Below are 15,449 nucleotides of genomic sequence, written 5' to 3' on the forward strand. Positions count from 1 at the left end.
CTCTAACCTCCCTCTCATTCACACACATATATTCTGTCTTAGTCCTGCTGACCTTCATTCCTCTTCTCTCTAGAGCATATCTCCACCTCTCCAGGGTCTCCTCCACCTGTTCCCTAATCTCACTACAGATCACAATGTCATCTGCAAACATCATAGTCCACGGGGACTCCTATCTGTTCTCGTCTGTCAACCTGTCCATCACCATTGCAAATAAAAAAGGGCTCAGAGCTGATCCCTGATGTAATCCCATCTCCACCTTAAACACATCCATCACTGCCACCACAGACCTCACCGCTATCACACTACCCTTGTACATATCCTGTACCACTCTTACATACTTCTCTGACACTCCCGACTTCCTCATACAATACCACAACTCCTCTCTAGGCACCCTGTCATATGCTTTCTCTAAATCCACAAATACACAATGCAACTCCTTCTGACCTTCTCTGTACTTCTCCATCAACACTCTCAGAGCAAACATCGCATCTGTAGTGTTCTTTCCTGGCATGAAACCATACTGCTGATCACTAATCATCACCTCCCTTCTTAACCTAGCTTCCACTACTCTTTCCCATAACTTCATGTTGTGATTGATAAATTTAATCCCTCTGTAGTTACTACAGCTCTGCACATCATCCTTATTCTTACAAATCGGTACCAAAACACTTTTTCTCCATTCCTCAGGCATCCTCTCACTTTCCAAGATTTCATTAACCAATCTAGTTAAAAACTCTACTGCCATTTCACCTAAACATCTCCATGCTTCCACAGGTATGTCATCTGGACCAAATGCCTTTCCGTTCTTCATCCTCTTCATAGCTATCCTTACTTCCTCCTTGCTAATCCATTGTACTTCATGATTCACTATCCGCACATCATCCAACCTTCCCTCCCTCTCATTCTCTTCATTTATCGACCCCTCAAAGTACTCTTTCCATCTGCTAAACACACTCTCCTCGCTTGTGAGTATGTTTCCCTCATTATCCTTTATCACCCTTACCTGCTACACATCTTTACTAGCTCGGTCCCTCTGTCTAGCCAATCAGTACAGGTCCTTTTCTCCCTCCTTAGTGTCCAACCTTTTATACAACTCTTCATACGCCTTATCCTTAGCCTTCACCACCTCTCTCTTTGCCATGCACCTCATCTCCTTATACTCTTGTCTGCTTTCTTCATCTTTTTGACTATCCCACTTCTTCTTCGTCAACCTCTTTCTCTGTATACTCTCCTGTACTTCTTCATTCCACCACCAGGTCTCCTTGTCCTCCTGCAATATTAATTATAAATCTTTTAACTCATACCAGTGGTAAAAATCCTAAAATGTCATTATTATCAGAGGTACAACAGGTAAAATGTACTGAAGTATATCATTAGTTCAAATGTGATTAGATACATTTTTAACACTAATGATAAAAATAAAGGAATATACTACTTGTATGAGACATTCATATATATATATATATATATATATATATATATATATATATATATATATATATATATATATATGTGTGTGTGTGTGTGTGTGTGTGTGTGTGTGTGAGAGAGCGTGTGAGTGTGCGTGTGTGTATTACTAGATAGCTAGACAGATATATAGATATAAAATGAGGGAGATAGATAAATAGATATAAAATGCACAAATAAAACATGTGACAACACTCATAAGAATCAACAAGCTTGTTGCACAAGTCTGGAACATCTTTCTAGGAATTTACTTTATTGTCACTGCATTGAGCAGAGGCTTAAATACAAAAGACTAATATAATTATGAGCATTTGTCCAATGAGTACTTTCTGAAAAGCCCATTTGTTTGAAACCGTTAGACCAAATAGACAATTTAGTCAGCATGTTATAATTTACCTCATAGTTTGGGGACCTCAGAGTAAGCTAGTTTGGTTGGAGGGGCAATTAGTGTGCAGCGGTATAAACACTTACATGAAAGGAGACTAAGGGGCCTTACCTCTCACACTACTAAAAATATTGCTGAGTTTCCAGTTTTGTCTCTCATTTGTGACTTCATCTTTGATCTATTAAACTATATCCATAAAGATATATATGCAGTCCAGAGCTATATAATTTAGACTATTTTTTTGTAATTTAGCTGTTTAGTTGTCTCTGTCAATGTTTTATAAATAACATTTCTGTTTGTTAAGTTCTATTATTCATAGATATTACTATTGATAATATTCAGATTATTATTTTTCTATGACAGGATACTGGAAGAATGGCCCTACAGCTAGCTGATGTACCAAGTAGCCCACTGGCCATGGAATATGTTAATGATTTTGATCTAATGAAATTTGAAATCAAAAGAGAACCCTCAGATGGCCGACTATGCAACCCCCGAATGCCAGCTGGGTCTGTATCCTCTACACCTTGCAGCTCTGTACCACCTTCTCCAACATTCAGTGAACCCAGTCCTGGGGACCAGAAGGCCACCCTAGAAGATCTGTACTTGATGGCAACATTGCATCAGCAAATGAACCCAGACATCTTGAACCTGACGGCAGAAGATGCAATGGAGGCCCTGATAAACACTGCTACTACAACAGTAGGAAATAGCACGCAGCTACAGGGAATGGAGGCATTCAGGGGTCATCATCAGGGTCCAGAGGCATTCCGAGGTCAGCATCCAGCCCATTCACAGCATCCAGCATTCTTTGTGCTGGCGGATGACTTCAGCACTCAGCATCAGCAACACCAGGTAAATAAAGACTGAAAGCCACCCACAAATTTGTGAGTATTGCTGAGTTGTATTTATTAAATGTATGAAGAATTTCCACACAAGACCAAAATAATGCATGACCACTGAAATGCAGTGGCAAGTACTGTTTGTGAGGTGGTTAGTACTGAGTCTTAATCTAATAGCAGTAAGTAAACAGATTGTGCAAGCTGAACATAATAATTTTTATTTTTTTGTTTCACTATTATGGATGAATATTTGTGCACAAAGGTTCATAAGTTCATAGGAGGTTACTAGGGCCTTTATTAGCCTAGCCACGTAAAAAAAAAAAACTGTGTACCCTAACTGACCACAGTTAGATAGCTTTTGACAGAGCAATGTTATGATCAGTACTGACTGCCTCTGTCCATGAGGGACATAGGTTCCACCCCCAGGGTAAATTTACAGTCACCTATCCAATTGTCAAGGTTGCACTTAAAAAACATCATTGAGGAGCTCTGCTTCACGTGGAGTGGGAACTTATTCCAGAGGAGTGGCAATCTCTGGGAGATGTATCTGTCTTTCCAATTTGTTTTGTTAATCTCAGTGGCTAGGTTGAGATCCCTGGAGTGAGTGACTCTTGTCCCATTTGATTTGCAGATATGCAGCATTTCCATTAGGGCAGAGTCGGAGACTGCCTGGAATGTACAAATGAAGCATGTACACACACAAATTGTATTGTGCTGCAAGTAGTACACTGGTCAATAAGTCAGCACCATCCCAAAGATTCATAATTATACAGTTAAACTAGCAAATTACCACTGTAACTTATTATTCGTCAAGGTCCCATGTTATTTTTGCAGCACAGAATGAGGCATAAAAGTGTCCTTACATATATATTTAAACTAAAGTGCAACCTCTGTAAGTGGTATGTGGGTACTTGTGCACATGTGTGTTGGTGCCAGGTCCAGACACAAATATAGGACAGTCCACTGAAAATTTCTAACTCATGTGGCCTGACTGGTGTCTAGAAGAAATGCAGTACATCTTGGGAAAACAAGCAGTGAGGGAGGGTGAGGCACCCAGTAGGGCCCACGTGTGTACCACAGTACCTACATGCATAAACTTGAATGTTGGAAATAAATCACCTTAACTAACCTAATACTTCTGTATGATCCATGAAAATCAGAAATATGCTTGGGGGACCAACCCCCATTTGAGTAAATAGTATTAATGACAACACCACCTAGTATTACTCCATGCTCACTAGTACTCTGGAATACTGCACAAACCTATTAGTCTTTGGAAATACAATGCAGTCAGTTCTCCCAAACAGCAGCAAAAGTTTGCAAACTACATTCCTGCATCATTTTTATTAGTGTAATCAATCTTTTTCCTGATCTGGCAACAGTATTGGACATGCACTTATCAATCAGTTCTAATGTATTTTTTATTTAGTGGGATTAAAAATGGAACATGCATTCTGTGTGTGGTGCTTCTTTGTGGCATTGAATTAAAAGTGTGGGTATATGTACCATGTGAAGTTTACAAATATCGAGCAGCACTGACAGTGTGCGGATAAACTGCTGTTAGTACTGCATGTCTAACAGGTGCTGCTTGTGAAGAATACTACATAATGCATCACTGTTAACTGGAGAACATGTTTTCTAGGTGAATTTTCCCATGTCGTCTTTGTTAGGGGTGGTAGGGGAGGTGTTGATGACACTCTTCCAGTATTTAGAACATATGGATACATGTACTCTTACAACAGAATCGCATATCTTACTTTTTTTCTTGGTTTATTAGATTTACTTATTTCATCCTTATATCTTGTTATTGCATTTCTCCAATCATTAACTGTTTACCAGTGAAAACATCAGTACCATTTTAAACTGTAATTTAGAGGACTCTACCGCCAACATTTTGTAAAGACACTACTGCTCAACTGTCCCGATTTTTGCAGAATGTCCAGATTTTTTTCTCATATTTTTTGGTATGTTCCTCATAAAATTTGTGACTCTCTGACAAATCACTGGGGTGATCTGAGGACTGAAGTCACTAAGTAATGATATGCATTTGAGTTTCAGGCTTCATATCTTTCAGGAAAAAAATGCATGCTAAGACAAAGCCTGTTATTCTAGATGACTTTCTAAGTTTATAAGAGCAATATTTAAAATCTGTCCGTATTTTTGGGCCTTTATCCCCCAATTCAGTAAGGTTTTGTCCAGAATTTTTGCACTAAGTGGTTGAGAGGTATAATAAAAAGGGTCCATCACTGCCAAGTCGAAAGTTAATGCAATTTCCACAGAAAAGCTATTTTTAACAAGAAGGTAAATACATATGTCTGCTTTTCTGCTGCCAATGAATAAACAATTGTATGGGAAAAAATGAAGGCTAATTTTGTAGGGTTGCTTATGTATGTAAGATGGTATTTGGCTCTTGTGATTTTAGATATTTAGTTAAGTTTTTATTTTAATGTACAGCTGAATTTCTTGCTGAATATGAAGGTAGGAACACTGTGGAAGGTTTTTTCTTCCTCTGGCTGTCAGAAAGCAGTTTTGTTTCAAGAATGACTGGCTTGTTTACTTTGGCTGTGGATCAACATGAGCGCATGCATAGAGGTTAACAGCCATATGCTGTACAAGTTTTATAAAGGTTATGCATTAATATTCACAGCCCATGAAATGCATCCAGTCTGTGAGGCATTTGTTATTCACAGCCCATGAAATGCATCCAGTCTGTGAGGCATTTGTTATTCACAGCCCATGTAATGCATTCAGTCTGTGAGGCATTTGTTATTCACAGCCCATGTAATGCATCCAGTCTGTGAGGAATTTGTTATTCACAGCCCATGTAATGCATCCAGTCTGTGAGGCATTTGTTATTCACAGCCCATGTAATGCATCCAGTCTGTGAGGCATTTGTTATTCACAGCCCATGTAATGCATCCAGTCTGTGAGGCATTTGTTGTTCACAGCCCGTGTAATGCATTCAGTCTGTGAGGCATTTGTTATTCACAGCCCATGAAATGCATCCAGTCTGTGAGGCATTTGTTATTCACAGCCCGTGTAATGCATCCAGTCTGTGAGGCATTTGTTATTCACAGCCCGTGTAATGCATCCAGTCTGTGAGGCATTTGTTATTCACAGCCCATGTAATGCATCCAGTCTGTAAGGCATTTGTTATTCACAGCCCATGAAATGCATCCAGTCTGTGAGGCATTTGTTATTCACAGCCCATGTAATGCATCCAGTCTGTCAGGCATTTGTTATTCACAGCCCATGTAATGCATCCAGTCTGTGAGGCATTTGTTATTCACAGCCCATGAAATGCATCCTGTCTGTGAGGCATTTGTTATTCACAGCCTATGAAATGCATCCAGTCTGTGAGGCATTTGTTATTCACAGCCCATGAAATGCATTCAGTCTGTGAGGCATTTCTGAGGGCAAATATGTCACATCAATACTCATGCTCCACTTAAAACATAAGTTCACAAAACTTATTGGCCCCGTGCAGTGGGCATTGACCAATTCAATCTCTACACTACAAGGTGACAGAATCAGTTGAGCTTACATATTCCAGCGAAACATTTAGTACACCCAGGGAAAGCCCTCAAACCAAAATTCACAACTGACCTTGATGCTGCAAAATGAACCTGATTTTGCCTTATTTGTCCATTGGAAAAATATTTGGTTTTCTCGCAGATCTGTAAGTATCACAATTAATTAACAAAGCCAGACAACATAGTTTCATGCTTATTGTTTTGAACATGCTTGCTGACACAAAATGTGTATGTAGCTCTGTCATTTTTTAAGTGAAATAGTTAAGATTTAAATTCTTTTTCACATTTCAGGCTTTTGTTCACCCCCTCCCATAAATTATTTTTAGTTTAGTCTCTGATAATTGATTAAAGTCAAGAGGGTTGGGTCATAGCACAGGGCATTTATTAAACAGAATCATGCCACTTTACAAAATGTGACCATATGAGTTAACATCTCAGAACTACCTGGTGCCAGCTTCGGAACCAGCTGACTGCATTTAAAACAACAACTGAAAGGATAACTATTTGAAATGCTCTGACTTTGAATGCTGAGTCCTCTAATGTGGACACTGAATGAGCAAAAATCCAGACTTACATATACTAAGTTCAAGATTGCCATTTCTCAGAATATTACCTTTACTGCATGGTATAATGATCTCTGAGTTGGTTTATGTAAGAGGTGGGCTTTCCCCCACACTGAGGGGGCGTACCCCTGCAGAATAAAAAAGTTTAAGTGTAGAATAGTAATTCTTTCTATTATCTCTTCTCCTCTTGTATTCTTGTGTTTTTTCTGCATGTTGGGACTCAGCATTATGAGCCCCAATATTTCAAAAGGGAGGCAATCAAACACTGGCAGAAGAATATCAATGGAATATTTAGTCTACTCTATTTTTTCTAGTGGTCTTTAGTGGAATAAATGTTGAGGGTTTTTAGAGAGTGCATATGCATTTCTCTGTATGGCCCAGTAGACTAGTAGTCTCTCAAGTGTTTATAATTTTGTACACTGGTATTACTTAAGCTCACTTCTTATTTCTTTCACGGCAGGAAATCATAACTTTGAGTATACCGCTCAACCTCTTGACACAAGAAATGTGGACAAAGCCTAAAATAATGGGGGAAACAAAGTCACCAAAAGAGGGACAGTTTTAAATACTGATCTTATAAACATAGAAACTTGCTAGAGCAGGATTTATATTAGCATTCATTTGCTGAATTATATGAAGTCTGAAACTCAAATATATTTCACTATTTAGTGACTTAAATCCTCAGTAATTTGCCAGGAAAAAATAAAATTTTATGATGAACTGACCAAAAATATGAGACAAAACTCTGGACAGCTGAGAAGTATCATTGAGTGTGGTCTTTAATGTAATATCCATCATCCCTTGCTTCATTTCTCAAACTACTAAAAACAGAGTCTGTACACATGAGAAGGGGAATGTACCACACTGGCTGATACCTATCTGACACCTTGGAAACCTTGTACTTGTTTTGTATTCAGGTAAAACCTCATAACAAGGAGTCCATCTACGTTCTTGGAAAACTTTTTACCATGTCCTCACTCCACAGTCACATTGAACCTTGCACTGAGGAGTCCCTCTATATTCATGTAAAACCTTGTACTGCGGACATTCTCCAGATTCATATAGAACCTTGTACTAAGAAGTCACTCTATGTTAATGTAAAATCTTATACCACAATCTTGCTCTGAATTCATGTGAAATCTTTTACTGAGGACTCACTTGATGTTCATGCACCTTCAAATTCTCTGGAACTAGGTACCATCTGAGACGGTTCCTGCTAGATGTTAAGAAGGCAAGTACATCCTGAGGATGGCATACTGTACCTCCTGTTGGAAAAAAAACAGTCATTTATAGGGGTGGAGGATAGCTGGGACCTCTGCTGTTCAATCATCTGGAAATTCAGTCAGGTTGCAGGCATGAGCCACATTTGGAGAAGTTAGAGTGGAATCGAGATGAGAGGCCAAGTAATGTCAGATGACATGATGGATTAAGTCAAGGGCTGACATAAATAACTTTGTAAAAGAATGAGGCTTGAATTTTAAAGACTTCTGTTGTCTATCAACGCTAATGTTTTATAACAGATATGACTGACTTATATAGCTCTGTGGCAAAATATATTGAAATGCAATATCCATCAGCGGGACTGACCACACACCTAGTCATGACTTCCTTTGCCACTGGTGACTTGATATATACAGCCTCGAAGAAATAAAGCAGAGAGGGGATATGAAAGAAGCATTTAAGCATCTCAGTGGAATCTACAGAGTCCATATGAATGCTGTGTTTCAAACAAGGGATATTTGAGAAGTACAGGACAGAATTTAAACATGGTGGATGGCTGATGGGAAATAAGACAAAATATTATATTATACAGAAGGTGGCAGATGAGAACAGCGGCACTCTTGGTTTTCTTTTTTTGCTTTTTATTTGTTTTGCCCTTGTGCTTGACATTCACTTCCTGTTAGTACTGATCAGGGTATGGTAGCTACACAGCCAGATGCACAGGGATTTTATATTTTATTTCTTAAAATATCTGCATATAGCAATAGGCATGCTTGGCTTGGGCTTGCAGTGAGTACACCTTGGGACTTAACTTGCTTCCATGCATGACAAAGTCCCTCAGGCTACCGTGCCCACCTTTTGTGATCCGACGGTTTCACTTAGATCTCTGACAACCACAACATATTCAATAACAGGATACACACCTCAACACATGTTCCTCAACTGACCACCAAGGAGTGATTAGTAAGCCATGACCCTTCACTGTTTTCCCTCCCTGACTCACTCCTAGGACATTTCACTGAATACACATTTCACTGAAAGTCAAATTAGTGTGCACTTTTCACTGAAAGCTCAATTCACTGAAAACTCAATTCACTGAAACACATTTCACTGAAAGTTATATATGCATTTTCCCCACTGTAGTGCAACCCTGGAGTTAGTATATATAGTAAGGGTGTGTGTGGGGGGCACCATCCCCCAAATCAGGGGTGTGGGGGGCACCATCCCCCAAATCAGGGGTGTGGGGGGCTATTTAAATATTTTGAACTATACATGGATACATGCAATTCAAATATATTACTCTTTTCCGAACATAATATATACTTAAAATATGTGGAGGGCTATGCCCCCCCCCACTATATATACTAACTCCAGGGTCGCACTACAGTGAGGAAAAGGCCATATATAACTTTCTGTGAAATGTGTTTCAGTGAATTGAATTTTCAATTAATTGTGCTTTCAGTGATTTGTGTTCAGTCATTTGAGTTTCGGTGAAATGTGCATTCAGTGAAATGTCCTAGACCCATCTATATATATATATATATATATATATATATATATATATATATATATATATATAGCTATATATATATATCTATATATATATATATATATATATATATATATATATATATATATATATATATATATATATATATATGTAAATTCACTTCATAATATAGAAATACTAAAATATCGAATTTCAGTATCATGAAACTATGAAGTCAAATTCCCTAAACACCGAACCTACACAAACCCGACACCCAAAACTGCGAATCTACAAATTCCCATAAAACACACATCACATACTGCAAAACACATACATATAAAATCGTACATACCTCCAAACACTTCCCTACAAGAAACATAACACACATGCACACAACCAAACACATACACACACCTACCCTTAGTGTATGCAGGGGGCAAGCCCCCCCTGCTCCCCCACACCCCCCACTTATATATACTAACTCCGAGGTTGCATAACACTCCATAACCCACACAACCCAGCATCACACATGCCACCTCCCTGCACAGACACACATCACATACACATAAACACCAGCACTCCCAACACTAACACATTCACACTGCACAACGCCTACCCTAACCCACACCTCAAACATCCCAGCACACTCAAACACACAGAAACCTTCCCCAAAACCTCAAAAAAGTGCACTTACCTAATGCGCTATCCATACTGCGGGTTCGACATTCTCCATTTGACATTTCCAGGTTCACGGTTTCCTTCTGTTCGACTTTACAGGCTCAAAATTCTAAAATTTGATATTTTAGCATTTTGAGCATGTAAAGTGAACCCATATATATATATATATATATATATATATATATATATATATAGATATATATAGATATATATATTATATATATATATATATATATATATATATATATATATATATATATATATATAAAAATATATATAAAATATATATATATTATATATATATATATATATATATGGGTATCTCTCTCTCTCTCTCCCTGTATATATATATATATATATATATATATATTTATATATATATATTTATATACATATATATAGGTATCTCTCTCTCTCTCTCTCTATATATATATATATATATATATATATATATATATATATATATATATAGGTATCTCTCTCTCTACATATATATAGGTATCTCTCTCTCTCTCTCTATATATATATATATATATATATATATATATATATATATATATATATATATATATATATATATATATATATATAGGTATCTCTTTCTCTCTCTCTCTATATATATATATATATATGTAGGTATCTCTCTCTCTCTCTCTCTATATATATATATATATATATATATATATATATATAGGTATCTCTCTCTCTCTCTCTATATATATATATATATATATATATATATATATATATATATATAGGTATCTCTCTCTCTCTATCTATATATATATATATATATATATATATATATATATATATATATATATATATATATAGGTATCTCTGTGTCTCTCTCTCTCTCTCTATATATATATATATTTATATATATATGGGTATCTCTCTCTCTCTCTCTATATATATATATATATATATATATATATCTCTGTCTCTCTCTCTCTCTCTATATATATATATATATATATATATATATGGTATCTCTCTCTCTCTGTATATATATATATATATATATATATATATATATATATATATATATAGTAAGTATTCTATCAACAAATAAGGGAAACTGAAAATTCAAGCAAACATGACACTAACATAATTAAAAATTGAATTCTTATGATATATAAGGAAAGATAAGCTGATGCTTAAGTGGGAACTGTAGCTTATCTGGATGGTTGGACCTGAAACTGGGATTCCCTGAATTACAAACAAACAACCAACGAGAAAAAACTAGAGAACAGAAGCATTGAAAACTGCCATTCTCCTTTAAATTCGCTTTTATGATGAAGGGACGGCCTCCATGCATCCCCAATGTGTGTGTATGTGGGGGGGGGGGGTGAATTCTCCACACTTCCATGATTTATATCTTCTAACTCTGAGATCTTCATTCCTTGGAGAAAAGGGAATACTCCAATTCACAGTGCCCTTGGACTTAGTGTATGCAAGTCAGTTGTTTGCACATTCAGTTTCACTGTTCTGAGAATCACAGACTAGGTTACCCAGGCTGTCCTTATCAACCATCAGATTGTAGGTCGCCATGTAGTTCTAAGACTTTCGGAGGGGGCAGCATATAACAGTGACAGTGAAAAGGGGTAGAGCAATCTGTTGCAAAGAAGAAAGGATGATGGAAATGCTAGAGTTTTGTGCACTGATGTATAATTCCAAACAGATAATTAGTTGCAGCTGAGCTGAAAAAGTAGCTATTGTGATTTAACTTTGTTGCGGGAGGTTTTACTTAACCAAAATGATTTTTAGTAAGAAAAAATAAATAAATAAATAAAATTGTAGAACCTTAGTGTGCTTCGTATTTTGATTAGTTATAGTGCACCTGGACAATTACTCTTTCTTTGATGTTTAATTTAAAAATGAGTCCACTTTATTTGTGGCAAACAGTACATTTATAAAATTATCACCAAGATAAGCATGATGTAATTCTAGAATTCACTTGTATGGGGTAAATAACAGGTGAAGCGTCACATTGCAGTTTTTGATCACTAGACATTGAAGCTGTTTTGTATGGCTTGATTTAAAGCTGCAACAGGCTAAGTTACCGTATTTTTTTTTATTAAAGTTTTAACAAATAATTTATGACATTTAATTTAGACAGAAAAATATAAAATAAAAAAAAACAAGAAAAAAGAAACCAATATCAAAAAACACAACAAAACAACTATTGAGTGCCTACTAAACAATAAAGTTGCAGTATTTGTTGACTGCAGTGCCATTTGAGTGGATAAAGGTACTGTTTTTTATACATACAACCCAAAGAACATTATTTCTGTGACAGAACAGGACATTTAGTTAAAAATTATAATAGAAGATAGTAAGAAATTTGTGTGGAAAGGGGTCACACAAGAATGCTTGTGTAACTGTGTTGTAAATGCAATTAGAAAGATCATTCCTGAATAGATTCTGCTGATAATGTATCTGATCCTGAATTAGAATGTCCAGTTACTGTGACAGAATCTTAAAGTAGCCTCATCATGGAAAGAAGATGAGGGCAGGGGCACTGCAATAACCGACACTGGTACTGATAATGACAGGGAGGAAAGCTTCAATACTAACGTGAGCGTTTGAAGTCAAAAGGAAATGGATGCTGTTGCATAAAACACATATATGGTGGTTTATAAGTAGAGTCTGAACAAATTATGGAAGGAGAAGAATATGACATGCTACACAGAGTTACGGCGTCTTAGGTAAGCATAATTGTAAGAAAAAGGAAGTTAAAATACCATAAACAATTAAAATAAAGATGGAAAAGGGAATAGAAATATAGTGACTTTAAATGTTAACAGGGTGTGGAATCAAATTAAAAGATATGCCATTCTTAACTGGTTAAACAATATATATAGATATGTTAAGACAGCAGATTAATTTCTGATTATGAAAAAAAACATGAAATATTAATGTGATAAAGGTTTTCTGACCTTTTGAGGTGGCTGAATATTTGAAAGAGGACATTCTGCTGAAAAAGTGGGTTACAGTTTTATACTCACAGAACTATTTGTGATACCTGGGAAATATTTTATTAGTAGATTGTTTTATTAGTTTATTTAATTTATGCTCCAAAAGGAGAAAGTTTATAAACTAGGGCACTCAAAAGGTAAGAAAACTAATTAATAAGAGAATGCAATTGTAATATGTGTGAGGTTATAAATTTTCTTTGAAAAGTAAGAGTCAGAAAAGGGGAAACAAAGTCATGAAATTCTGAAATTCTTTTTTTTTCTTAAAAGTTTTTTTTTATTTATTAAACTTAACTAAGATGATACAATTAATAAAATCATTGTTTGAAGTTAATACAATTTTATAAAATCAAAAACAACTTTATAATTACTTACAGTATGTACATCATGGATATGAATTTTATTTTAGTAATTACAAATCATAAAACTTATAAAGCTTCACATTTCTATTATAGTGAAACAGTTACGCATGGAAAATAATCAGTCATTAAAATATTTAATCTTTAAGAGAAATCGTGAAATTCTAGTGGATATGATGAAAATAGTTGAGATGAAGGCAGTAGTGTAAAGAGCTTATATATACAGAAGGGGAGATACTAAGATTCAATATAATTACGTATATTCAAAAGTGATTACAAATGTTGCGGTTTTGAGACAAACTGTTTTTTTTCAGATCAAAAGGGAAAAATAAAATATTAATGATAGGAGACAAATTGCATTAGCTAATGCAAACTTATAAAATTATAACAAAATGACTCACATGAGAGTAAGTTCAGTGTGTGATGATTTAATACAAGACATTCATGTGATTGCTAATGGGAGAAATATTCAAGAATTAATGTGAGAGATTGTAGAATTTATAAGAAAACAGAAGACAGAAGTTTTTATTACAGGAGACATAGAGAAAGCTTATGGTAATATAAGATAGGATGTCATGTATTCCATTAATTTTGCCCCTTTGACTATTGCCTGGTTTAAAAGCTATCTGTTTATAGGCAGCAATCAGTTCAATGACAAGGCATACAATCTCCTTTACTCCCAAGTACAATAGGCATACCACAAGGCTCAGTTTTAGGCCCACTACTATTCTCCATATTTACCAACAATCTACACACCTCTACCCAGCATGCCTCCCTTATACAGTATATTGACGATTTGACTTGTATCTGCTCTGCTCCATCACTTTCCACTCTACAACTCACACAATAATCCTTCAGTTCTGTAGAAAGTTGGATTACTGATATCCAACTAATCCTAAACCCCAGTAAGACAAAATTGCTACTTTTCACCCCAACAAATCTATACCTACCCCCCTATCCTTTTCAATCTCTTCCAAAAATGGTACCATCATATCTCCCTCTGTACATACCAAACTTCTCGGTGTAGAAATTGACAATAACCTACTCTTCAATGTCCATATCCCACAAACCATAAAAAAGGTCCACAAAAAATGGGAACCCTATATAGGCATAAACAATTCCTCTCAGAACAGGCATGGATCACTCTAGCCCACACCCATCTACTCTCCACTCTAATGTATGCTGCACCAATTCTTACCCAAGTCAGAAAACTTGATCTCACCAGACTTGAATCATGTTACAATAAAATTACCGCATTTGCTAACAACTCCATCTTCAGAACCCATCACTGTCAATCTGTAAGGGAACTACGATGGTTAGAACTTCCCCAGCTACTCAATTACCACCAGCTAGTCATTGCCTTTAATATTGTTAGACATCCTGAAAAAAAAACAGCACTAAGCCAGTTACTTTCTCCATACAGAACTAATCATCCTCTCCAAGCTACTGAGACATTCCTCCTCTGCATTTCTAAAGCTTATAACAGCTCAGGGAAAGCTCTTTTTTCTTATGCCATAGCTAGATCCTGGAATAACCTCCCACCTTCTCTGACCTGTGCCCCCACTAACACACATTTCAAAGATGCTTTCAAATCACATCTTATGAATACATGGCTATGTCCGTGCATCATAAGAATCTCACAGTTTCAGCACACTTTACACCTTCCTTCCTGCTATCTGTACTGTATGTATGTTACAATTAGGTATCTCAGTGTCAACTTGAAATTTTCTAATATGTCATGTCTGATCATATGATTTTTTATTCTTTAATCCTATCTCACTAATCCAGTGCTAAAGGTTGATGTATGAGACTCTCTATCTTTGTAAATTTACTCACTTACTGCTGACGTATTGTTTATTGTTTAGACTGGATTGTGTGAGACTTTTTATGTCTGTACTTACCTTAGTTATCACTGTTATATTATTGTTTGTATT

At 36.0% G+C, this 15,449-nt stretch overlaps 1 protein-coding gene across 2 annotated transcripts in view; it reads left to right on the forward strand.

Annotated features, from left to right (window-relative positions):
* The window catches only part of LOC122790346 (transcription factor Maf-like), a 59,056-nt gene that overhangs the window by 14,932 nt on the left and 28,675 nt on the right, over nucleotides 1-15,449 (forward strand). The window contains exon 2 of one of the 2 annotated variants that reach the window (XM_044057863.1): nucleotides 2,195-2,707. In XM_044057863.1, the coding sequence (XP_043913798.1) occupies nucleotides 2,228-2,707 (480 nt within the window). In that variant the 5' untranslated portion in view covers nucleotides 2,195-2,227. The remainder of the gene's footprint in view (nucleotides 1-2,194; nucleotides 2,708-15,449) is intronic. The other variant, XM_044057861.1, reaches the window with a different exon arrangement.

This window comes from Protopterus annectens, chromosome 16.part0 (assembly GCF_019279795.1).
Source record: "Protopterus annectens isolate FY-2018-M chromosome 16.part0, PAN1.0, whole genome shotgun sequence".
Lineage (NCBI taxonomy): Eukaryota > Metazoa > Chordata > Ceratodontiformes > Protopteridae > Protopterus > Protopterus annectens.